Here is a 27436-nt window from a genome sequence, read left to right on the forward strand (position 1 = left end):
CAATCAAAGCAAAGCCTTCTATTAAATCTTGTCATCTGCAGGAGAGACTTGAATTGTAATTGATTCAGTGCAGATGGGGCTGTTATTGTCGTGAAGTGTGTGATGATTGTGGCACAATAGGAAGACGACTTGATGAGGTAAAAGCTGATGATGCTTTCATTCTGATTGATCCGGAGGATTGTGTATGGGGAACAATCCATCCCCCGAGCGCTATGATTGTCCGAGTCCGTGCTGTCGGTCGCTGAATGCTATTTGTTTGTTTGTGTTTGGGGGCGGGGCTTAGCCAAAAGTCAATTAACCTTAGTGTGGGAAGAAACTCTAGACAGGGACAGGGAAAACATGAACCCTCCACACAGAACTGAAGTACTTCGAGAAAAGTTCATATGTGTAAGAGATGCAAGAAGCGAGAGCACTAACCAGAACACAGCCACGTGGCTCCGTTGTCAAACTCACTGTTTGCCACGACTCCAGGCAGGACCCAAGAGCAAGGTTCTGTTTTACTGGGTTTATTCAAAACTGGCAAAGATATCCATAAAGAGTGATCCAAAAACACAAGCCAAGGTCCGAAGAACTCGGAAGATCTAAACACGAGAGATACACTGGGGGACAGGAGAGACGGGGTGTCCAGTCACAAGAACAAAGACGATCTGACCGCGAGACAGAAGGAGAGAGGGGTTTAAGTGGTGAGGAGCACAGGTGCAGCACATGAGGGTGATGGACACACAGGGAAGGACGATTGGATTATTGAGGGGAGACACAGGAGCAGCAGGCACACACACACACACACACACACACACACACACACACACACACACACACACACACTCCCACTCCCACTCCCACTGAAAGGAGGCGTCATAATGTGGTAATCTGAGGATTTGACTGGACATGTGCCTGGTTGGGCCGATCTGTATATTTTGTTACAATACTGAGGTATTGTACCTGTCCTCCCCTCTCTGTATGTGACCCGTCAGACCTACGGGCCCAGCTCACAGACCAGATAAAGATCCTGGACTCCCAGGTGGAGGTGAAGCAGCAGCAGCTCTCGGACCTGTCGGAGTTCCTGCGGCGCCGCGGCGACATCGAGGCCGAGTACGCTCGTGCCCTGGACAAACTCACCGAGAGATTCACCCACAAGACCAAGAAGTGAGAGCAAGGGTTGTCCCGTCTTTTATTTCCTCTAATCACAGGCTGCGATCGTGCTCTAAGAGGATGTGTGTGTGTGTGTGTGTGTGTGTGTGTGTGTGTGTGTGTGTGTGTGTGTGTGTGTGTGTGTGTGTGGTTCTGCAGGAAGGAGCAGTGGGGTCAGTCTGTGTGTCAGGTCTGGTCCGTTCTGCTGACTCAGACCCGTCTGGAGAGCCGGGAACACGCGGCGCTGGGCGACACCTGCTGCAACACGCTCACGCAGAGGCTGGTGCACAGCACGGAGGACACACACCGCCTGCACAAACGGGTGAGTGCATGCAGGAGCAAACGGGAACAAACTCACTGTGGAAGGTCTCGTACCAATATAAAGACATCATAACAAAAAGAATAAAAAGCATCTCGTAACAGTAAAATATAAACAAAAGATTTTGAACCTTTAGTGCATATGAATCAACTGCCCACAGTGATTCATTTTGGTTTAAATATATCAAGTCTGGCAGTTAAAAGTCCCATGTTATGCAAAACTCACTTTATATTAGTTCTGTTAGTTGTCTAACGGTCCTATATGTCCCGGGAGCCTGTGTATGAGACCGCAGAAATGAAGTCATCTCCCTCACCTGCTCCACTTTTTACTAAATGTGTGTTCATACAAGCGAGTCAGAGATCTTCCCTTCATGACGTCATGTAGGGAAATAACCACTCCCTCTGGTCATGGAGCTCCGCCTTACTGATATACTGAATTTTTTCATATTAAACTGAATTAATTCAGTTTAATATGAAATCCATAACAGTTAGCAGGAGCTAGCATTAGCTACTTGGTAGTAACTGGAACAACACATTTGACTAAACTAAAGTCCAACCGAGCTGTTTGTGCCGGGACAGAACGGGGCGGGACGGGTTGTTGGCCCCACTGACAAAAGTTGTTTATGGTACGAAAAGAAACGTAACCACCGGGTACGGTTTTACGTTAACCCCTCCGTTGAGGTAGCTAGCAGTGAGGAAGGGTCTCATAAGGAGGAGCGACAACGCAGCCGTCTGCTGATTGGTTGTGATGAGCGTCACTCTCGACTTGCCTGCAATATTTGAATATTTCATTGGCCGTAAACCCTCCTGTTGTTGTTTACATACGGCGCTTTGCGCTCACTGGTTGTTTTGTTAACTCGGTTTATTGAAACGTCTGCGCTCCACAACACCGCGGGCTTTCAACGAGGTGCAGACGCTCCTCTCAGTAACAGGAGAGGAGATTCAGCGGGATCTGGACGCTGCAGCTCACAATGAGAAATTTAAGGTGTGTCACTGAGAAAGGAGGCTCAAGGCTTTTACTCGGACGTCCACATCGTTCACAACCCCGCCTACATTTTAACCGTACTGTCTGCAGTGGGACCGTGCGACAGAGTTGAGTCTGGGTGCGTTTTGTCGTACCATAGCGTCCCGCCCCACCCCGGCACGTACTGCGAGGTGGAACCACGGCTTAAGTAACATATTCAGACTCACTGGTTTAACTGTTAAACAGTGACCGACTTCCTTTAGGATCCATAATGATTGCTAGTGACAAAAAATATGACATTTGAAAGCTTGATTGTAAATGCAGTTAAACGGCGTTCAGCAGGACAGCTACAGATTTCTGTCGGGTTTTTTATCATCTGTTGTTTGCATCAAGGGACTCTAAAGAGTCATCAGTTAACTAGGAAACCACTTAATCTGAAACACTGGAAAGCTCTTCTCCCCAAGACGGGCGTGGAGTGGACGTGGACAGACACAGACACAGACACCGCCTGTTCTCAAAAGAGCTCAGTAGAGGGACTTTTAGACTGGATGACATTCAGGACCGAGGCTGGATTTAATGAAATACACTTTGACTATAATGTTGTTGGACAAATGACACTGATGTGAAATAGGTGAAAAACTACATAATGTGGGATCTTTAGGAATCATAAAATCATCCTTCAAAATTCTTAAAGCTTTGAGACATTGAATGCTATCAGATATGTATCCTTCTAACACTAATATGTGGCTGTCAGAAACAATTGTCTTTACTTTCATATTCCAAAGTTCCCATTTAAATCACGTACAGGTGATTTTATGTCTGTTCCTCTTGGTTTGACTGTTATTAGCCTGAGCGGAGCATGAAAAACGGGTCACTGCACTAATATCGAGTGACGCTAATACTGAAATCATCTCTGATAAAAAAAAAAACATGCTTAAATTCATTAAAATAGATTTCTTTTTTTAGTCCCAGTGCTGTCAGATTAATTTTGTAACGCAACACAACGCTCAAATGACTCCAGCTGCTCGTAGCCTCTATTGAAAAAAAGAAAAAAAGCGTCTCCTTTGGAGTTTCCGCATGGTACACACAGTGGAAGCCTGCATGTACTTGTCGTGATCACTCGGCGGCAGCTGCAGTCTCATTCATTCTATAAAGTACACAGACTCATCGTGTTCAAATTACTGCTTGTCAGACATGCTTGCTGTACCCTGGCACGCTTGGAAAGTGAGCAGAATCTTAATTAAGCCGCCGCGGTCGCCTCGGAGCGGCTAAGAGGTGTTGTTTGGCCCGATGCCATGCGGAGCGAGACCTTCTGAGCTCCTGTCTGGATACGTTATGGCACCCAGTCATTGTAATCCTGTCTAACTGTCAAACAACAAGCAAGAAGAAAAACAATGAGTGTAAGATGTTGGCTTTTTATAAAGGTAAAAACTAAATAGCCACATTTTTGTTTTCCTCTCTCACTTTTATTTTGGTGTGAAAAAATTACAAAAACCAAAATTTTGCTTAATTTTATTGATAATATCAGATATTTCCTGAGGCCACGGTTGGATAATTTTTTTTCTATATTTTTATATTGAAGAGATGATATGAGAAACCGTCACGGCTATAGAGAGCCCGTCAGCAATTTGACATTGGTGTCAGCGGTCTTAACAGCATCGTATTCAAAGTGTATTTCCCCAAATCTGCCGAAAATTTATTTGGGGGATGAAGAAGGAGAATGAATAAAGTAAAAGATTTATTAAGATAAAAGTGATAAAATAAGTAAAGTCTATTGTTTATTTGAAAGCCTGATTTAAAGGAAGTTAGTGTCAGCAGTCCTCAGGTGTTCAGGAAGTTTGCTCCACAGGTGAGGAGGTAGGAACTAACAGCTGCTTCACGTTGTTTCTTCTGAATTCCTCTTCCTGAGGACCTCAGGAATCTGGATTTTTTTTTTTTTTTAAGAAAATAAAACATGGTTCGGTCATAGCTGGTGCAAGTTATCAGTTATCAAGAATAAACCACAGTGAGATAGTAGTTATTGCAAATCATGTTGTTGAAGTGATCTCACACCGATATCGTGCAGCTCTAGATATTTTGGTTTTATACCAAGCAGGCAGTCTATTTTTGTTATTTATTTTTTATTGAAGCATTGCTTGTTAACCACAGCTGAGGTGCCCAACCGCTGGTCTGTGGACCCGCACTGGACCGTGGATCATTAAGTACCAGGACACAAAGAAAGAATCAACTTATATTTAAAAAATGGACGCTTCCGACCACACCTCACCCTCAAAAACTGTCAAAAAAGCAATGAGACACTGAAGACCTTGTAGAAGATCAAAGTTTCACTTCAAAGAAAATACCAAAAGTTCTACTTCAGTCATGGATTTATAACGATAGATTGAATTGCTCCACATCCACTTTGTCAAGTATGACAGAGACCAAACTCCCTACAATAAAAACATGAACATGCAGGACATTATTTCGCGTTACGTATTTATAAATTGCTAGAACAACCCTTCCCCACACGGTTTGTGTCAAAACAATTAATTTGGGCCATGCTGCAAAAACACTGTGCTCTAGTTTGTTTTTTTTTGACAATGAAGTTATGATGTTCTTGTGACTGAAACGCGTCTAAATGATTTTGTTTTACTCAGAAAGAGCACAACACCAGCGTTCAGAAAGTTCTTCGACTTCCATTGACTCAGTCACCTGGAACGCTACAATTCGGTTTTTCCAAGTAAGCGACGTCATTCTGAGTATGAAATCCAGAAGTCTGAGAAAACTGGCAAAGGCTTTCTGGAAGTCGTCCAATCAGATGACGGTGCGATTTCAGGGAGGATTCAGACAGGAGCTCAAACAGCATGTTTCACACAGAGCAAAAAGACAGCGACCACAAACACAAAAATCATAAGATGAACAAAGATACCTCACAAATATAGCTACTGTCTTACAATGGGCTGATGCTGTGATGGATGGAAAATTCTTTTAAAGGTCCCATATTATGCAAAATTCACTTTCTAATGGTTTTCTAACAGTGATATGTGTCCCCGGAGTCTGTGTATGAGGCACCAGAAGTGAAGAAAGTCTTTCATCTCCTTCACTTGCTTGTTCCACTTTTGGATGAACGTGTGCTCATACAGGTTATTTAGAGACTTTCCCTTCATGATGTCATGAGGGGAAATAACCACTACCCCTGGTAGTGGAGCTCTGTCTCAGTGATATACTTAAAGAATTTGGTATGATATGAAAAACTGTAACAGTTCCCCTTCCAGTTAGCAGGAGCTCGCATTGGCTACTTGGTATTAGCTGCAACGACACGACCAAACTCAGTGACATATTCAGACACACAATATTTTTAACTCACCATCTTCAGGATTCTCTTCTTCTGGGTCAGATTCTGGTTCAAACTGGTTGAACAACAGCGTTTATACGAATCATAGAGCGGGAGCGGGAGGTTACGGTACGGTAAAGCGCACCCAGGACCAACTCTGTCGCGCGGTCCCACCACAGAAAGTACGGTAAAAATGTAGGCGGGGTTGTTAACGGGAAAAAAAACGGTATAATATGGGAACTTTAACGCTGAGATGCTAAACATTTAGAGCACAAAATCATTTTCAGTTTATGCTGTACTGACAAGGGAAACAACGTTTCCATGCTTGTGCCTCGTGGCTACATGCACAGCGATGCATGTAAGCTTGTCACACACCTGGAGCTCCGGTTCTCTGGTCATATCGGCAATCAAGGGGGAAATGATAAGCAGCCAAACAAAACTTTCAGCTGATTAAAGTCAGTTGTTTCATGTCGCTGTTGTACACATCCTGTGTGTGAATTCCACATTTTCCCACTATAGACTCAGAAAAACCAAAGCATCAGGTCGCAAAAAGGCCCCCAATCGTCCCATGAACGTTCCTGTCCCAGAGAGGAATTAACTGTTTTTGGACAGTCATGCCTGAGCAAGTTGTTCAGGAAACAAGGGTTTTCCACATGAAAATGAACCGCAGCAGAATGAATGTGTTTCCTCAGGCGTTAGTTCCCAGCTGATCACTTTCTGGATGATGCAGCCATTGGAAAGCTGACACAGCTGAAGCTTCGGCTTCATTTGATCTACTTTAGCTGCTGTGGGAAACAACTCAGCCATGATAAGATTCATCCAAAACGTTTTCTGTTGTCACATTTATTTCACCAATCTCAATGTTTGAAACATATTCAGTGGCTTATTAAGCTACAAGAACAAGAAGAGCTTGTTTTGTTCGAACTGTACAACCGTCAGTGAGCCCGAGATGGAGATCAGAAATCCAATTTCGATGGTTTGTAGTTCTTCCGAGGAACCAAGTGGCTTTGGAAGAATTGTAGCTGTAGCTTGGTAAATGAATTGTTTAATACCATTGTTGACTAGATTTCCCATCAGCGAAATATGAAACAATTAGTGATAAACCACTGTTGAATTTCAGTTAGTACTATCGTGAAACATTCTAATGAACTGTGACCCAAACTGTTCAGCATCAACCAAAAGTTGCATAGATCACCGGCAAAAGTCAAATTCTTGTGCCGTATACATAATGTTGGTATCTTTCAGACTATTGGATTTTACTAAGTTATTTGCATTAATTCAAATAAGATCAGATGAAATACATTATTCACCACAAGTCAGAAAATGTAATAAAATAATTAAAATAGAATAAAATGCATCCCAATGGGCATCGATGTTTCAGGATTTTAAAGTTCCTCTCCCAGAATCCACACGGGGAAACTTTAAGCCAGTTTTAGTTGTTGATGTACATCTCTAATATGTTGTTATACCGTTCTGAAGGAAATTCATCATTATCTACAAATTCTGGTTTGTTTGGAAACATATCCGCTTTGGTGTGATCCTGGAAATTTGTGGAAATGAGTGGTGACGGTCTTGTTTTAGTATGTTGGTTTATTCTCTGTGCAGAAGTGATTCTTTTTATGGGAAATGTGTATGTATGTATGTATGTATGTATGTATGTATGTATGTATGTATGTATGTATGTATGTATGTATGTATGTATGTATGTATGTATGTATGTATTTATTTATTTATTTATTTATTTATTTATTTATTTATTTATTTATTTATTTATTTATTTATTTATTTATTTATTTATTTATTTATTTATTTATTTATTTATTTATTTATTTATTCCTAGCAGGGTAACTTTAAAAACACATACTTTCACAAGCCTTACAAGAGGTAAATGCTTACAAGACTAATTTCTCCAGAACCAGATGATAGATATCTTTAGATTGGTTTGGGATAATAAGTACTCCTGATTTTATTGACATATTTAGGTTTTAAGTGTTGATTTGAAGATTATCTATATACTGTAAGTTTGGTTTTGGTAATGGTGATATAAAATGTCAATTCTGCTACATTTCTCCCATCAACATTGGTAAAACTGTCTTGAAACCAGTGAGCAATCTTTGACGTGAAACATTTCTTTTCATGTTGATTCTTTAAATGATTTACCAACGCATGAGCACATGTAAGGAATAGTTTCTCCTGACGTTGCTCTTCCATACATTGCAGAGCAAAGAGGTTGGGATCCAGATGCAGGACGAGTTACTAAAGGTCACCACTGAAATGCAGATGGTGAGTTTCGGATCCTGTCACGCAATATTGCCATTTATTTATTAGGAACTTCTTTCCTCAGGCTGTCCTCCTGCTGAACATGAAGAAATAGACTGTCTACTGTCGCCTTGTGTACATGAATTTATTTATTTAGGTCTGGAACAGGTGCTAAACACATTTTACTGCATGTCATACCGTGTATATTCATGCTTGAGGCAAATATAGGTCTTGACTTGACTTGACTTGACGTGTTGTGTTGTTTCAACGATCAGGCTCTGAAAACGTACAACCAGTACCACACGGACTGCCTGATCGCCGAGGGGAAGCTGAAGGAGGCCGAGCGGCTGGAGGAGCGGCACACTGGCAAATCGGCTGAGCTCGGGCCCGGACAGCTGGTCGGACAGAGGAGGAGCTCCGTGAAGAAGATGGAGAGGCTGATGGAGAAGGTGTGTGTGTGTGTCAGTGTGTGAGACAAAGAGACAAAAGTAAGAAGAGGGCGGGAAGTCTTAAACGTGAGGTTTCATCTGATCAAACCACTTCCTGTTCCTGTTGTTTTGTCTGCATGTGTTGAGAGTCCCGCTGTAGTGGCTCTCTAAAAACTGAACATGAAGATGATTTAAAAATATCCACTTTCCCTTTTTCAATAAGAACAGCATCATCTAAACTGAACTGAAGGCAGTCATTGTGTTCGTGACAAATAAAGGTCTTGATTCTTGAAAAGTGCTTCAGGCAGAGATTGTCTACCAAACTGCCAGACGCTCGCTGAAGAACCCCCAGGACTGGCTGCTGGGACGGATCCCAGTGACCCGGATCTTAGCGGGACGTACGATCTGCTGTGTCCATCTGTCAAAAGAAAGTCTGTGAACTGTGATTGTTTGAGCCTTCCCTGCAGAAATGTCAGCCTTTGGAAGAGCCAACTGGGAGCATATTGCTCCTGGTGGCATCGCGGTGGGGATCAGTAGGTAGCAAAAGGAAGGAATATCTGAAGCACTGGAGCCCGTATAGCCACAGTAACCACTCCTCTAATTCATGCTGATCGTGGTTCTAACGTCATGGATCCGTGCATTATCATCTGCACCTCTGTCCATTAGGTTGGGTCGCAGGAGGCTGGAGTTCATCTCAGCCGAGTGTCTCGGCTGGTGAACTCAGAACCTCTTGAAAAAACTTCCAAACACCATCAAACGTCAGAGAAAGTGCCGCAGTGTTTTTTTTTGAGAACGTATTTTCATGCTGTTTTGTGGGATATTTGATTCGTCTACTTCAGTCACAGAAATACGGACTCTTATAATGTTCGATCGCCGGATCTTGTTTTAATTTCTGTTCCAAAAGTCGGGACTGAGCTGGGGAAGAAGGCGTTCAGGTTTTCAGCCACATCTGCTTGGAACGAACTACAAAAAAAATCGGAAACTTAAAAACCTGGTTTCACTGGACTCTTTTAGAAAGTTGCCCTGGTGACTTGGAGACAGACACACCCGTCTGCAGATGTTTTGAATAATAGACGTAAATTTGCATGTTTTTTAATATGTTGACTATTGTCTTATATGTTTTACGTACCTGTTTTGTCTGAAACCTTAATATACTGCTGCCTGTCTTGGTCAGGACACGCATGAAAAAGAGATTTTTAATCTCAATGAGTTTTTTTCTGGTAAAATGCTATAGAACTATGTTCCTCACGTGTGCACATACAGAGGCATGGCAGAGTGCAGGAGACCCAGCTGAAGTGCACCAAGGCTCGTAATGACTACCTGCTGAATCTCGCTGCCGCAAACGCAGCCATGAACAAGTACTACCTGCAGGACGTCAGCACCCTCATTGACGTAAGAAACAGGAAATAAATCAGCCTGTGTTTGTTCACAGAAGGATGCGAACGTATCCCTTACCTTTCATTTCTTCCACGACTCTCTCCGTCCTCTTCGCTCCCGCAGTGCTGTGACCTTGGTTTCCATCTGTCCATGGAGAGGGTGATGAAGTGCTACCTGGCCAGCAGGTGGCGCATCCAGAAGACGGAGGAGACGGGGCTGAAGCAGCTGGAGGCGGCCGTCACCTCGCTGGACCAGGGCGGGGACCGGGACGCTCTGCTGCAGCAGCACGACTCCGCCTTCTGCCTCCCGTTCCGGTTCAACTACCACCCGCACGAGGGGGACCAGGTAGGCCGGCACCACCTCTGGTCACACTGCACACGCAACTCGCGTACATCTTACGTCTGACAGGGCTGAGCCGCGTTGACAACAGACTGGTGACGTGCAGGAAGTCACACGTTCAGAGACCGGCGTCAAGTTTCATGAACTATTATTGGAACTATTATTCCCTGTGTTTTTATTCCCGCATCATGAGTTGAAACTAATTTGCTGAGTCATCCTTTACTTTAATGATTCAGCTGCTCAATGTGTCTGTATCAGATAAAAGTGCGGCGCTGACAGGAGGTCATTAATTGTTTGGTCTCAACCTGGATCAGGTTGTGTGGCGGATCTGTGTGAAATCAGTGTGGATTCCAGCATTGACCCTGTTTGAATCGATCTCCTCTTGTTTACCGTCTTGCCTCGGAAGCTGGGAGTCAACGTGCTGCAGACTGTCGGCAAACATGAGGGAAACAAACTCCATAGCAGGCGTCGAACTTTTGACTCCTGATCTCACGGCACAGAATGAACACAGTGGATCCTGTTACAGTCGCTCTGCTCTGCAGCAGCATATCGTCATTTACAATCTTAATTATTGCTGCCACTGACGTGTGATTGGTTCTACAGCCTTATTTTAAGTTACAAATGGGTTGTCGAATGTGTAAAATCATTCAACTGATCGACAAACAAGTAGTCCTGGGTTTTTGGGCCTATTTACATGGAGCCTGCATGTTCTCCCTGTGCCTGATTTGGCTTCCGAGCTATTGTTGAAATATGAGCGTTAAAGGTTTATTAGTTCTGGACTGGCGGTCTGTCCAGGGTTTATCCTGCCCTCGATATAAACGGTATAGAAGATGGATGGATGGAAATTGAAATGAAAGAGCATCTGCGAGTAAAGTTTGAGTATCATTGAAGTATCTTGAGGTTGGTATAATTGACTTTTGTCTCTCTCTCTCTCTCTCTAAATATGGTCACCCTATTAAATAACACACTTCATTATCCAGGATAGTTCGTCTGTAGGAATACTCTTTGGTCTTTAGCTTGATCATCAGAACCTTTGTTTGGGTGTAAAATATGTTTTGTTTCCAGAACTATCAGCGTGAGCATTAGTCTGTGTTGGTGCCTCTCCTCCCTTCTGCTGCATCTAATACTTTCACTCTTCCTTCCTAATGAAATCTCTTTTCCAACAGTTTACAATGTCCTTTTAGAGGAATCAGCATCTATTGGCTAAGTAGCTTTGGAGACTCAAGGCTACATCTATTATTTTATCTCTGACCGGGATTGAAGGGAGCTGAGCGCTAATGCCCTTCTTCTTCTTCTCTGTTAATTCAAAGGCTCATTCAATAATGATTAATTTAAGTCATGAATCTTCCTTTGTCAGCTGTGTTCGCCGCGCTACTCAAACACCCAGGCTCAGAGTTGTAGCCATTCATTAGTAGTAAATTGTGTATTGTAATATTCAACTACTGACCTTTGGGTAAGCCCCTCCACCCCCCCGTAGTTACTGTTGCTAACTGCATGTTTACATGTACATGGCGGCTGTCAGTGTAGAAACCACAGCGCAACAGGAGCTAGCCAGCGCTTAGCCACCTAGCTAGTGAATCAGCTGGCGGCGTTGATCCAACCGGGCCGGACAATCCACCGAGCATGTGAGGGAAAATTCTGAGAAAACGTTGATTTTTCATCACGTTTCTTACGGCGAACGCAACAACTAAGATGTTGGGCATGTTGTCAGGTTACGTTTGTAAAAAAAAACACCCATAATGCAACAGCTATACGAAAGTTTTTTTTGCTTGTTAGTTTTTTTTGAGATTTCACTGTATTTTGCACCAGAAGGTTTTATTGAAATTGGCTTTTTGTGGTGAAAATATAGCCATTTTCATCACGTATACTCTGCACCACAACAAAGGAAAGACTTTAAAATTTTAATTTAAGTGTTATCATGGCACTATTTTACCAGTGCGGCTCACTCAAGAAATTGGGCTGTATGTGGTCCCTGAAGTAAAAAGTATTTGACACCTCTGCATTATGTGATTGATATTATATGACCAGATTGCTAAGATTATAGAAAACATTCTCTTACTTTGGAACAAATGTAGACTTTGTTTATAGTTTTGGCGTTGAGTCTGCCACAGAGCTTCTCCTACAGGAGACGTTTGTCCGTTGTTTTGTTTGGGTTTTGGAAATGGGATAGAGTAAACCCAGTTGTTTATCCTTTCAGGATACGTCGTATCGCTGCTGGATGAGCCCCACGAACATCGTTTGACCATTTTTGCGTCTTAAATGACTTAAATAGCCCAGAAAACAGCAAAAAGTGTCACCAACTCTCATGCTTTTCGACGAGTCCAGGCAGTTGATAGTTCAATTCTATTGGTTTGTTTTGATTTCAGAGGCGGGGCTTAGCCAAATATCAATTATTCAACAGACTTTATTGGGTGCTGATGAATCAATCTGGGCTCAATATCCACTTTTCAATGAGTCAGGAGTTTAAACTTTATTCTTTTGTGTTTCCCATTACATTTTGTCTCGTGGTCCTGTTGGCATGGCAATATGTGTTGAATCTCTGCCACCAAGAATAAAGTTTAACCTAACGTTTTGTCCCGTGTTCTAGGTGTGCGAGGTGAGTGCGGAGAGCCAGGTGAGGTATGAACTGGAAACCAGGTTCCAGCAGCTTCAGTCTCGGCTCGCTGCCGTCACCTTGGAAACGGAGGAGGTGAGTTTAGTCTTTTGGAAGCGAGGTTCTCGTCGCGAGGTATTTATTTACTGATCACTCGGTGCTCTCGGACTGAAATAACCGGGCTTTCCTCCTCTCACAGGTCAGTAAAACGCTTAAAGCCACGCTCGTCGCCCTCCTGGACAACATGTGCGACAGCGACTGCAACCCATCCCTCGACGTGCCCAGCAGCCTGTCGCACGAGCCCCCAGGAGGAGGCACCCTCCAGAAACTCACCCTCGCCAAGCGTCGGGCCAATCAGCAGGAGACAGAGACCTACTACTTTACAGTCAGAGCATCAACTAACGTCTTTATTCATCACCAGTCAATGTCTGCTCAGCCTTGTGTTGGTTTGGACGCCTGAGTCAAGGTTGTTCTTCTTTCCTGTCTCAGAAAGTGAAGGAGTTCCTCACCAGCAGTTCTCTCACCTTCAAACTTCAAGCCAAACACGATCTTCTACAAGATGCCATACAGAAAGGTACGAGGATCTTTAGAAATATTGTTTCTGTCCTGGTGGCCACACCCACTCACACCCCATTGAGTAAAGCTGAGGGCAGAGACGTCCCGTTTGTAGAAAATCTTAAAAAAAGCTTATTTTTTCCTTTTTTTTTAAAGACAATTTAACTTATTTTTTTCACCTTTTTTTTTTGTAACTAATCTTGATTTTTAATTTGTTGTTGTTTTAATTAAAAGAAAAGAAATAACCACAGATTATTACAACTGACTGGTGAAACTGTATAATTTAACCTGTAAGATTTCAATAAATCAAATTGGAAGAGGGTAAAAAAAAAAAAAAAAACAGCTCCCGGGAGCAGCATTAAAGATTTTACAGCCAAAAATCAATAATAATTGAATAAATAGAATTTAAAAAAGCAAGCACTCTGTATAAAATGGGTCCTTGTTTCCTTCCAAAAAGAAGGGACCAAAATAAAAATAAGATCCATCAAGTTTTAAGTTTCACAAACATGTTCAGATAGTTTAAGTTGAAAGTTTGCATATTTATTTCCTGCTGTATTAATGCGGTGGCACCCCATCGCCTCATATCAACGAGGACACTGCAGTTTGCTTACATATCACTTATTGCGTTCGCGTGAATAAAAGCGGACTGTCAAAACGCATGTAAACATTTCAGCTTGGCGGCACAAACTCACCTGGATCCAGTGATTGAAAGTGGATTTACTCCTTCGTGTGTGCGGCCAGTCGGCCAGTTCGAGCAGTTTAGTCAATTTACCGCGGTTCGACTGATCCCAACTTAATATTTTTGTTATTCTTTTGCTAACTGCATTTCTGACACCGACCATTAGGTGTCGCTCTATGTGCGTGCCGAGCTCGTCGACACGGAGAATCACCACCGCTTGAGATTTTGCACTGCTGGAGGCTTTGATTGTGGAGTGTGAAATCAGTGCATAAACAATCTTCCTGTTTCTTGTTCTCTGTGTTTCTTCCAGCTGAGGCCGTTGACAGCGACCCCTCCAGGTAAATCATGGGATCGCACGTCAGTGAACTCAGTGAGAGAGAGAGAGAGAGAGAGAGAGAGAGAGAGAGAGAGAGAGAGAGAGAGAGAGAGAGAGAGAGAGAGAGAGAGAGAGAGAGAGAGAGAGAGAGAGAGAGAGAGAGAGAGAGAGAGAGAGAGAGAGAGAGAGAGAGAGAGAGAGAGAGAGAGAGAGAGAGAGAGAGAGAGAGGACAAGGCGGGGAGGAGCAAGATCAACCAAATTCTATCCAAAACTGGAAAAATCTGAAGTTATTTCAGCATTAGACTCGGGGACATTCAGCTGACCGAGGATTCATCGGCATTAATGAATCTTGCATCTTATTTATTGTACCCCCCCTCCCCCCAGAATGCAATGTGCTCGGTCAATGCGTGTACGGAAGTCCAGACCCGTTTCCCAATTCTGCCACACACTCTTCACCACAGAGTTAGTCTCCTACATACAGGTAACCATCACACCACACACACACACACACACACACACACACACACACACACACACACACACACACACACACACACACACACACTTTTACTTGCGTGCTCGCTGCACTGCTGTCCAACCCTCTGAAAGGAAATTTATTGAGAATTCTGTCACACTGATGCAGCAGATTTGGGGGTTGGGGGCTTTATCCTCAACACACACTGGTAATCACCCCCCCACCCCCGCACCCACCCACACACACACACACACACACACACACACACACACACACACACTGCTGCCTCCTTGTATACGGCCATTCTCATTGCTTACTGCTGGCTTCCTCTCCTTTCAGCCCACCAGCCCACCTCCCCCTTGCTTTATCGCTTCCTCTCTCTCGCTTATGAAAGGGATTAAAATAATGCACTGGCCTCTTTGCTGCCTCCTCTCGACTCCTCTACTGTGTGTGTGTGTGTGTGTGTGTGTGTGTGTGTGTGTGTGTGTGTGTGTGTGTGTGTGTGTGTGTGTGTGTGTGTGTGTGTGTGTGTGTGTGTGTGTGTGTGTGTGTGTGTGTGTGTGTGTGTGTGTGTGTGTGTGTGCTTCTGTGCACCTCTTCCTACTGCCTCTAAATCTTTATTCCCTTCATATTGTCACCCTCCCTGCTCCTCTAATCTCTGCTTTCTATTTTCTGTGTCCCCGCTCTGCTTTGCTCGGCGCAGAAGAAGAAGGCGAATGTCTCGGACACAGGTACCGCGGCGCCCCCGGTGGGCTGTTCACTCATTACACAAACAACCGACGTGTCAGTGTATGTTTTGGTCATTGGATGTTCCGTTCAGAAAAGGATATTTAAAAACAAAAACAACTAAAGATGAGTTGTCATTCTATTTTCATTTTAAAATTCAAAAACTTTGAATTGAAATAGAAGTGTTTTTCTTTATTTATTGATTTTCAGTTTCTGTTTTTAAGAACAAAGAAGAAAGAAAACAAATCACCAGAACCAAAATCGCACCCGTTTTTTATTTATTTTTTTTCCATATTGTGGCCGTGCTGTAAAAAGTAGTTGAAAGCCATACTTGAGTAAAAGTACAGATAGTTTTCTAGAAATCTACTTCAGTAAGTCTCTTTCTCTTACACGGATATAGATAGATAGATAGATAGATAGATAGATAGATAGATAGATAGATAGATAGATAGATAGATAGATAGATAGATAGATCTACAGCATCGCAACAGGACAAAAATTTAATTTTCCAAAAGTAAACAGATCTGTCCCACAATGCACTATTATTTAAAGCGACAGGCACCAGACAATTATATATATTACACAATTATATTCACATTTCATTTTGTAGCGAGTAACGATGGTATCCAGCACAAATGTAGTGGAGTTAAAGTTTTTATTTTCTTCTTAATGTAACAAAGTAAAAGTGAAAGTTGTCATAAATGTAAAAACTCAAGTAAAGTACAGATCCTACCAGAATCTACTTACGTACTGTAAACAAAGTATTATCAGAGTAAAGTTAAAAGACATTTTCCTCTGGGCTCGGGAAACCAAGTCATATATTCTGTGGCTCTAGCCAGAAACACAGCACCGTCTTCATACCTGCTCTTACTTTGAAAACGGGAACTTCCAGTCGCACAATATGAAACAAACGGGCCCTTTTTTGTTTCCGTCTTCAAACGACTTTTTGTTTTTAAAAACAGAAAATTAAAATCAACCAGTTTTTTAAAGTGTTGTTTATCTATTCTTGACCCTGACAAAGAAAAATAAGTTGGAATTTCAATTTCAGTTGTTGCATTTTAAATTGAAAATCACATCAGCACTATTTCTTTTCTTTTCTTAATACCCTTTTATGAATGGAAAAGCCAATGACCAAAACCCACACTGACCGTTATCACTGGTTATTTTGTTTGTGTGAAACTTTAGGGAAAATGTAAATGGCACCAACGACTTACAACTTATTATTGTGATTTTCATCAACATTATCTCATGTTCACCTGATATCATGCAGCTTTAATATAAAGTTCAAATGTCATGATTTTTGGTGGTAAACAACATTCCAGTGTTACACAGGAAATTCATTTTGTAAATCATCAATAACCACCTTAAAATGTTCCATTGTCCAACACCGTGTCCAACAGTGTGCTGCAGGGATTGTGCGAGTGCCTCATTCCCTCCTTTAAAAGTTAGATTATCATACTTTTCATCACAGATTAAATTAATGCAAATTTTATTTTTTTTATGCCAAAGGTACGATGTTCAGAAGAAAAAGATTAATATGAAAGAAACTGTTGGGTGTTACGTAATGGATTGAGAAGAAATCACTCATATTTCTCAGCATTCTTTCTTTCTAAACAAGAAGAAATCATGGTCAATTAGATTTAGGTGCAGTATAATTATAAATTAAATTCTCCAAACACACAAGCTAAGCTAACATGTGTTGTGTATTAGAATTGTTTTTTTGTTTTTATTTACTGAAGTTGAATAATTTTTTAATACACTTTATACAATTTTACACTATTAGTAGATATTTGTAAGTAAATCTGTGATGTTTGTTTACTGTTGAGAGTTTTTTTTAATACTATTTGTAAGTTTGCAATGCTTAAAACAAACAGATTAGCATTTTTAGCTTAGCATACCACACAGAGAAGTAGAAGGTAAAATAAGATGTTTTTGTTTTGTTTTTAAATTCACATTTCTGAGATTTAAACTGAAGGTCGGCCGTTTCAACATGCGTCCCGATTTCTTTGTGAACTCTATTCAGAAACGACAAAATGCAGGACGATGGCTACTGTCCAGTCTTGCAACTCAACTTTTTTAATTGTACATTAGTACATTTTGGGAAGCCGATTGAAGCTGATTTTACTGAGACAAAGTTGAATAGGTTCGTGGGTGAACGACTTGAGTCTTTTGGTCATTGTGTGTCTTTCTCCGGCTCTTTTCGGGCTCTTCCTCTGTTCCCCTGCTCTTTTGTCTTCCCTTCCATTGTGGCCCGGCCGTCCTCTTTTTCTTGGCGCCTCTATCTGGTCTCTCCTTCTGTCTCTGTCGCCTCTCATCTCGCCTCGTCTAACCGTCTTTCCTCCGCAGAGCTCTGGGCAGCAGATCCCCGTGGTGGTTGAAAGCTGCATCCGTTTCATAAACCTTCACGGTGAGTCAGTTTTTATGGCGGCGCGCTAAGCCGCTGCTGAGCGAGCTTTGGACACAGCCAGTGAGTGGGCGGAGGTGTGTGCTTGTGTAGGACATTAGAAATATAGGAACATGTGGTATAATGCAAATCTGTGTGTGTGTGTGTGTGTGTGTGTGTGTGTGTGTGTGTGTGTGTGTGTGTGTGTGTGTGTGTGTGTGTGTGTGTGTGTGTGTGTGTGTGTGTGTGTGTGTGTGTGTGTGTGTGTGTGTGTGTGTGTGTGTGTGTGTGTGTGTGTGTGTGTGTGTGTGTGTGTGTGTGTCTCAGGCCTCCACCATGAAGGAATATTCCGGGTTCCTGGCTCACAGAGGGAAGTTAACCACCTCAGAGATGCGTTTGAAAGAGGTACACAATGCATCACTTTTTACACCGACAGCGAAACGCAAAGCAAACTAGTGTCTCTCAGTGTTCTGCAGGTTCCAAAACTGTGGCTGGCTAAAGAACCACAGACCTGAGATAGTTAAGTGGAACCCTCCTCTCGGAAAAGGCGGGTTCAAGTTCCCCAGGCAGCAGTCACTTCCTTGTTTGCTTATTAAAAGGCGATTGTCTCTGTAACAGTGAGGCCAAAATGGCAGACTGCATGGAAGAATCATCAAGTTAAACTACTTCAACACTAGAGCTACACTCGGTAGACCGCAGACCTTCGCCAACGCCGCATTCCTTTGCGGAACCGAGTTGGCATTGCTAGCGTGTTAGCCGTTGGTTCATATTGATGCTAACTAGCCTGTCAGGTAGCAACGTCACTGCGTGAAACACCAAGCAGGGTGCGTCTCCATGGCAACAGATGCTGATCTTTGATCTCCTCCATGAGGCTACGCTTTTGTCATAGTGTTTTCAGATTTATTCTGAAACGTCCCAAAATGTGATGAACTGGTCCTTGGATGATGACGACAAATCATCCCTGAGTATACATCCAAATAAATACACCCAGACAAAAGTATAACCTTCTACCCCAACTTTTGTTAGGGAAGGTAATAATTCATATGTAAAAAAAAAACAATTGAATTTGAATTAAAGTCTACAAATTTGAAGTTACTATAAGTCCTGTACAGTAGGTAACAGTTTTTTGGTTTTTTTTGTAGTCTGAAAACTACGGTGGCCTGGAGGTGTAAACCACCACAATGCCCACAAAATTCAGTTTCTACCCTGACAGCTGTCATGTAAAAATGCCGTCAGCTGCGACGTCTTGTCCAAGTTAGCAACAGTAACTAAGGGGGTGGGGGGGGCTTAGCCAAAGGTCAATAATAAGCACAAGTTAAACAAAAGTCATCAGTGTCGGCGGCTGGTTGCTATGCCTCAAGTGTCCCTCAGTTTGTCCTCGTGAAGCGCTATAACGGACCACAAATGGCAGAGCGTGCAACGCCACATCACAGTCCAGAGAAAGGCTCTTATCTGCCGCCCAAAATAAACCACTAAAAACCGCCTGCAAAAGGCTTTTGCTTGAAATATTCAGCAGGAGGTGAGACACAGTGATGGAGCACAAACTGCAGCTGAGTCGTCCATCTGCAGTCACATTGTCGTGTTCGAGCTCCGATAATCACACAATCCAACTGAACGCCGTGCGACGGAGATGATTATTCTGCGCCCGGCGTGCAGTACTAGTAACCGTCCACGGTTTAGTGCCAAACTCAACAAACCTCTAACTCATCGAACTAATGTTTCATCTTCAACTTTGGGACCATTTTGTCCCGCTCTGCTTCATTTGCCCCCTGCAGGGGAAGACCCCCTGTCGGACAGCGAGTGCGACCTGGATTCTGTGGCCGGGGTGCTGAAGCTTTACTTCAGGGGCCTGGAGCCGCCTCTCTTCCCCTACGACAGCTACTCCGGGCTGCTGGAGTGTGTCCGTAAGACCCCCGTCTCGTACTTCTCTGTGTGTTTCTGCTTTCTGTCGTTTCACTTTAGCCTTCCGATTTCACATCCTGCTTTAAAACTGTCATGTCAGTAACTCCAAAGGCTCTAGCATGTTCAGCTATAGTAGCAGTAGTCCCTTCATATAGCTAATGCTATGCTTGTTGTTGATGCAACATGCTGCAACCGTAAGCTTTTCCTTATTATTCCGGTTGGTGACTGCTATGTTTTTCTTGGGGCCCGACACTCTGAAGCACAATTTGCACAGCGAACCAAGATTGTCAACGCGCCTGGAGGTTGTTTACTCCCTGTAAATTCTCAGATTTCCCATCAGTGGTGTAACAAATCAACCCAGCCACCTCACCCCAGGCGCTGCAGCCCTTGTCACAGCGTTTCTTTGACTTGTGCATTTGATGCGGTTTCATAGCGGCTGCAGGCAGGTGGAAAGTTAACCCGCAATCAAGGTGTTTTAATGCGGCCCGTAGGGGGCAGTGTGTAAAGTGTAGATAGGGCCTCTTTGCCACGTGGCTCATTTCGCGTCTCCTTCCTGTCGCGAGCAGAAATCGAGGGCGTCATGGAGAGAGCCGCCCAGATTAAAGCGATTGTCTCCACCTTCCCACGGCCTCTCCTCATCGTGATGCGTTACCTTTTCGCCTTCCTCAATCAGTAAGTCGGAGCCAAAACTCAGCGTGGGATATGTATGAATATATATATTCTCAAACTAGAAGGTCACAGTGTTTCATTTTTCTTCTTCCCCCAGCGTGTCTCAGTACAGCGACGAGAACATGATGCAGCCCTACAACCTGGCCGTTTGCTTCGGTCCGAGCCTGCTGAGGGGCTTGGATGCCGACGACGCCGTTGCCAGGCAACCGCAGGTCAACGACCTGGTCAAGACCATGATCCTCCAACATGACATCATCTTCCCCGGCCAATCAGAACAGCCGGGCCCCGTCTACGAGAAGCACATGACGCTGGAGCAGGAGTACTGGTGAGAGTAAAGGGCAAACACACACACACACACACACACACACACACACACACACACACACACACACACACACACACACACACACACACACACACACACACACACACACACACACACACACACACACACACACACACAGGGAAATTGAGATACATCCATGCAGTTCTACCTAATGTAATGTAATCATGCTCTGTCGACGTGAGGAAAAGTGTTTCTGTTTGATACATATTGTCATCTTATGACTGAATAACAGTCTGGATTATTTCTGTCCTCGGATGACATGTAGGAACAGAAAATCCGTGGGTTTTTTTCCTTCTTTTTCTCCAGGGGTTATGTGAGAGTTAAAGACTCAGCCTGAGATGGCTCCAAGTCCAAAAAGCTGCTTTCCCTCTCTGCCCGTTTTCTCCTGGCTCATCCTTTTCAAACGGAGTTTCATTCTCAGCCAAAGGCCTTTCTGAGCAGCTTGCTGTGCTTTTGTCAAAAACTGCTTAATACTATTAAGCTGATTGCTCACTAAAATTAAACACGAGCCGATGGTGGAGCTCACCCCCCCCCCCCCCCCCCCCCCCAACACTGCTAATCACTCATGTAACATTATGTTTGACATTTGACTGAATTCAATGGTTTAATTGTTGTTTGACAGAACTTGTCCAGCATTTAAAATTGCTTCAGCAGACGGTTAGAGGGAAAGTGTGTTGTGTTTGTGACAGTTCCTCTTTCTCAAGAAGTGCAGCTGTTCTTGACCACCGACTTTTGTTTCCTTCTTTTCTCACCTGCAGTGAACCAATCACAGAGGAGGGAGACGGAGAGGCTGAGCATCTGCCCAGTGAGGACGGTCAGTACACACACACACACACTCCAACAGTCAGTCAGCCAACCAATCTATTGATCCAACAATCAACCAGTCAATCAACCAACAACCAATTGATCAATCAGTCAGTCAGTCAGGCCACGCGTACACATACCCTTGTTTCTACAAATAGGGATATTTCCCCCTCTACATTTACAAAAAAAGTCTTTATTGACAAAGACCCGCATACACACCTGGTTCAGAGCTGCTATGAGCAGCCAAACCTGTAGGGGGCAGTGTTATGAGAAGCATGAAGCCGTGACAGCCAATCAGAATCCTGGATAAAACATGAGGTCACGAATTGTGATGTAAATATCCGCCTGCCCCCTTTTGGGATGCAACCGGAGACACGAATACGTGTAAACGTGGCCTCAGTCAGTCAGTCAGTCATTAAACTGATCAACTAACAACCAATCAGTCCATGAATTGGATAAAGAAACTAAACTATTGATTCATTAATTGACCGACTGACCAAACAAATGATCTAACAACCAACTAACCAATCCATCCATCCATCCATCCATCCATCCATCCATCCATCCATCCATCCATCCATCCATCCATCCATCCATCCATCCATTAATCAACCAACTAATCTTTCCATCAATCAACTTCACTTGTAAAGCGAAAAGGTAGACCAAGAGAGACTGTTGGATCAAAGTGTAATAAAGATGAATTTAAAAGACATTTGGGAAAATGTCCTCGATTCCTTTGTAATCTGGTGAAAACCAGTTGCATGCTCCCAGTTACACTGGTTCTTCCTGTGTGTGCAGAATGGGAAGCGGTGGCCATGTTTGACTACGTGGCGAGATCCCCCGCGGAGCTTTCCTTCAAGCAGGGAGAGCCTCTCATCCTTCACAGCAAGGCCTCCTGTGATTGGTGGAGAGGAGAGGTGGGTGGGGTTAAAGGTCTAATCCCTCACAAGTACATCAGCGTCCTGGAAGGGTGAGTTTCAGGTCTTTATGGAAAAAAATAAATAAATCACAACAATCCAAATTTTCTTTGTTTCATCGTTCCTGAACGCAGCATTAGTGAGATGAAATCAGTTTAGTTTCCCAAAGTGAGCACGCCACTGTTTACAAGAGGATTACTATTTCAACACATATAAACACTTGACCAGAGTGGGATTTATTTTCAAAACTGAAATAAAGTATTGCTACAGGATTACAAGTTTAAAAAGATAAATAAATACTGCACTTGACAATTATTTTAATAAAGATGTAGTATTATACATATAGAAATGTAAAAAATAGATAACAAAGATGGACTGAAGACAATTTATGTACTCACTACAGCATTTGCTCACTGTTGCCCCCTGAGGTGATATAAGCTAAATTTGACTCACTGCACCTTTATGTGCGCAGCGAGTTCATACTCTTCCAGATGTATCCCTGGTATCATGCACTTCTGTACATGTGAAGTACAATCACATATTATTCCAAGATATCTTACCACTGAAATGTGTGACCATCAATCCAAATAAATCAGTTAAAGTATAAGGTGTTTTTGTAGAATTGTGGCGCCGTGAGAAGGTTCTTCGTGTTTTATTTAATGCCGGCAAAACGTTCCAAGTCATTTAGTTGTGGACACACATGGTTTCCCTCCTCCTCCTTCCTCCTACACGCATTTTGGCGTTTCAATAAGTCACATATTCAAACTTGTACTGGTTGTGCTGTCGACAGTGAGATACGGACTTAATATATCTCTCTGCTATTCTCTTGCTCCCTCAGGACAGAGCGAGGGAAAAGAGAGGAAGGAGGAGGAGGCGGAGGAGGAGGAGGAGGAGGAGGAGGCGGTGGCGGCGGCAGCACTGGAAACCTGTCAGCAGAAGACCCACAGATGGAGAACACAACGCGGTATATACACACAAACATGCAACACGGGACCACGTTCACACACCAGTAAACAATCAAGTTCACTGGGTTCTACATGGTGGTACACAGACGCTCACTGTCTCACACACACACGCCAGGACACACAATGCAGCGTTTGACCGTGTGTTTGTGTGCGTGTGTTCGTGTGCGTGTGTTTGTGTGCGTGTGTTCGTGTGCGTGTGTTTGTGTGCGTGTGTTTGTGTGCGTGTGTCCTGGCAGGATGCGGGTGAACAGCGATAGCGCTTCGTTGCCGGGGAGACAGCGAGGAGGCGAGGGGAGCCCCAACCGAAAGCCGCCGACCTCCCCGGCCACACGGCACCTGCCAGTGTAAGAGCAACACCGCATGCCGTCGAAACAGACGACCCGCCGGCCTTCATTGGCCAACTGGGGCGTCCAATCCATCCGGCAGAATGACCTTGCATGTTGTAAATCTTAAAATACATCAACTCCAGTTTTCTTTTTCTTTTTCTTTATAAAAAGTAGGAGCTATTGGAATTTGCCCGGTGGGCGTCGCGCTGTTTTAGCTGTCATGTCACAATACTGAAAGGAGTCGTCACCCGGGAAAATCCTTGTTAAAACTTGTATATTGGTGTTGGAGCTCCAGAGACGAGGAGTAATGAGTCAGGAAATCCATTCCACAGTTTGCAGCCAGCTCGGAGGCTAGCGTAGCAGCACAGTGGCTAGCCAACTTTTCATGACAACATGTCGCTGTTTGGATAATATTTTACTCTCAAAACGCCACAAAGCATCACAGCAATGTGGATATTTGCAAAGCAGTAGTACAGCGAGGCGCCGCTCTGCAGCCAGACGTCACCGTTTTAACACGCCAGCTTGCCGAGGAGAACGGCGCTGACCGCGGCATCAAAATAAGGAAAAGCAGCTCCTCCGCTATAGCAGTCGATTCACACCTCCGTGAAGCTGCGTCCTACTCCACGCTAAACTCTGAAAATAGTCCCAATGGTTGGAGCTGCGTTCGAGCTGGAAGCACTGCTGTTTGTGCTGCGTTGCTAAATAATTTCTCCAGGGATTACTAAAGTGATTCTGAGGTTTTAAAGATAGAACTAGTTCATTATGAGATGATGACGTCACGCAGACCCCCACATTGTCCAAATGGAACCAAAATAGTTTGTACTGCTTCCTGTACTGACCTTATACTAACTTCAAGGTGCCTTTTGAGAAAATACATGCATACATTCGTATATTTCATGCTTGCCTGTAGAGAGGAGTTTAGTACAGCCTCATATAAAGTCAACAATAATGATAATAGTAATATTAAAGCAAACAGAGCTCTGGTATCGGAATAGTATCGGTATCAGCAGATATCAAAGTCCAGGTATCGGGATCGGATCGGAAGTGAAAACACAATAACCATGGTGGAGCTCTTCTTCAGTGGTTTACTACTATTACTGCAATATCATCTGCATAAGTGGAGACACATGTATTCTCTTTTCCACTTACTACATGGACCTGTGCAGTAAAAGAAGCCCAATAAAAGGATCCACAATGTTTACGTGGTACTTGTTTCTATACGTTTGTTGTTGCATGACAGAAAACTCAAAATACAGCAGAGATTAATAACCTGCTGTACTGTACAGTGTCTTTTTTGTCTGACATCTGAGCTGAGGACAAATTCTTGCCCAGCAGACAAAACCAGGACAGTGACTGTAGACAAATGGAGGAATAAGCTGGTTTTCTTTGAGTTTCACGAATGTGTGGTGGATGTTGATACAACTGAAAAACTGTAATCACTCTTCTTATTGCACAAAACCAAACATCTGCTGGCATTTTGTCTTTATGTAATGAATTTCCCAAATTTTGGTGTTTCACTAACTTGTAACATGTGAAATTGGACTGTGATATGTCACTTTTGTGGTAATTTCTTTTTAATAAAATTATTTTTTGTAAAGTAAGTACACTTTCTAAGGCAAACGTGAGAAATTAAAAAAAAAAAAAAAAAAAAGAGATGGTAACTCAGGGTACGACTATTCAGACTCTCACAATCAGACATTCATCATAGGAGATCATCCAGCAAGTAGAAGGATGGTTATCCATTCTTTTAGTGATGGTGGAGTCTCTGTGTCGTCCAGGTCTCAGGAGAGAAGACACACGTTGGACACTGTGAGACAGGGCAGCTTCAGGCCGACAGACGGACCTCCGTTCGTTCAGGCGGAAAGACCTGCTGTAGATAAGGTAAGAAATCACAAAATAGCAATTCTGCTTCATGCACAGAACTGAATATGCACACATAAACGTTGTTACGCACATACAAATTTATGAAAACAAATAGAAGTTTGCACATAAATGTCACCGTGCAGATACCAATCTGATTACAAAATAAACATTTTGCTACGCACACAAATCTCAGAATCACTTTATGCACATTCAAGTTTACTTACAAACACTCAGAATAATGAATCTTGAGAGGAAGTACATTTCGCTTAATCGAATATGTGAAATCAACAATAAAGAGTGAAGTTATTATCTTTACACGAATATATCGAGTATTGAAATCAAGAATATTTGTTCAAAATACAAAACATGAATAGTTTAAGTAATGTGAGACAGCACAAAAAAACATGGCTGAAGATATTTAAAGATAATATTAAGTTCACAGTACTTAGATTTTATTTTTTATGTAAAAAAAAAAAAAAAGGAGTTGAAACAAAAAACAATCTCGCTTGAACAACATAAATAAATAATGCAAATGGTTGCCTTATTTGTTTTTTTTAAGTAGAGCTAGTGGAATATTTATATAATAATATTTTATAAAAGTGTTCTTCACACACAAATATTTTATTATAGATCCACATGTATCATGATTGCAACAGCAATCTTACATAAATACCATAAACTGTAAATAAATATAAACAAACAGTCCAAACTTTTACGGCTCATTCTTTAAGTGTTACTCAAATTGAACCGGTTCTTGAAAGTCCAAACCATAAATCCATGACTCACTTTATGATGTAAGTATTATTATTATTATTATTATTATTATTATTATTATTATTAATAATTACTACAATATCAGGGGAAACATATTTTGCCTGCCCCGTAATGTAATAAACGTTTTTATGTTTTAGACTCGAGGTCCTGTTACGTTATCAACCAGTTATTACATTTTGGGTTTAATTACATCATATTTGATAACAATCTGTGTCGTTGTTTCATTCAGGGTCGTTGTTATATATCGGGCTCTAACAAGGCTTTATGACGTGCACGCCTCAGTGCAGATGAACTGAAGAAAATCAAGAGCAGAAATGTGCAGCTCACTTGGACTGGCTCTGGTCCTTCATCATCACCGTCTTCCTCTCTGGGCTGACGACAATATTTACATCTCCCCCCCCAGGACATGATCAGCCGTCAGATGAACTCCGTGTTCAAGGAGCTCCTGTCACGCCAGCCTCCGGTGCAGCCGTCCGCCCTCGCCACCCGTGCCGCCCCTGTCCATTCTTCCGCTTCTTCTTCTTCTTCTTCTTCTTCTTCTTCTTCTTTGTCGTCCTCCTCCTCTTCCTCTTCATCCCTCCCTCAAGCTGCTCCCGCTGCCAAAAAAGTGGGATTCGGCCTCCGAGGACGGGCCCTTTTCAGACCGGTGGACTGAGAAAGGATTACTAACGCTGACGCCCATGAAGCATTTGGTGAAGATCTTGGGATTATTTTTCTGACACGTGTATGATAATTGTGTCTCTGCCATCTCATAGTGCCACTAGTCTCGGTGCCGTGTTACTGTCCGTCCAGTGTGTCTGTTTTCCAGCCCTAATTTTCTATTGAGTTTGTTTATTTTTTAGTTTTCCAGCCTTTTTTTTTTTCTATATATATATATACAGTATATATATATATATAATTTTTGAGAGAATCAGGGATGTGAAGTCGCCAGAGATTTATCACCAGACTGAATTTTAAAAGTGGTTGCCATGACGCTTACTGTACATCAACAGCAAACGACTCCAGCTGCCCCC

The 27436-nt window shown here is 42.9% G+C and overlaps 1 protein-coding gene across 1 annotated transcript in view; it reads left to right on the forward strand.

Moving 5' to 3' along the window:
* Positions 1–27192, forward strand: part of arhgap4b (Rho GTPase activating protein 4b) — a 44754-nt gene extending 17562 nt beyond the window's left edge. Inside the window, exons 3-24 of the mRNA XM_080469515.1 lie at positions 975–1146; positions 1291–1453; positions 7947–8009; positions 8261–8434; positions 9677–9805; positions 9914–10135; positions 12717–12818; positions 12922–13107; positions 13212–13296; positions 14267–14294; positions 14658–14754; positions 17821–17881; positions 18185–18262; positions 19633–19761; positions 20326–20431; positions 20526–20753; positions 21533–21588; positions 22377–22548; positions 23334–23459; positions 23697–23804; positions 25565–25667; positions 26827–27192. Coding sequence (XP_080325641.1) covers positions 975–1146; positions 1291–1453; positions 7947–8009; positions 8261–8434; positions 9677–9805; positions 9914–10135; positions 12717–12818; positions 12922–13107; positions 13212–13296; positions 14267–14294; positions 14658–14754; positions 17821–17881; positions 18185–18262; positions 19633–19761; positions 20326–20431; positions 20526–20753; positions 21533–21588; positions 22377–22548; positions 23334–23459; positions 23697–23804; positions 25565–25667; positions 26827–27078 — 2840 coding nt within the window. The 3' untranslated portion in view covers positions 27079–27192. The remainder of the gene's footprint in view (positions 1–974; positions 1147–1290; positions 1454–7946; positions 8010–8260; positions 8435–9676; positions 9806–9913; positions 10136–12716; positions 12819–12921; positions 13108–13211; positions 13297–14266; positions 14295–14657; positions 14755–17820; positions 17882–18184; positions 18263–19632; positions 19762–20325; positions 20432–20525; positions 20754–21532; positions 21589–22376; positions 22549–23333; positions 23460–23696; positions 23805–25564; positions 25668–26826) is intronic.
* The last annotated feature ends 244 nt before the right edge of the window (positions 27193–27436 follow it).

Source organism: Lipophrys pholis (assembly GCF_963383615.2).
Source record: "Lipophrys pholis genome assembly, chromosome: 8".
Taxonomy (NCBI): Eukaryota; Metazoa; Chordata; class Actinopteri; order Blenniiformes; family Blenniidae; genus Lipophrys; species Lipophrys pholis.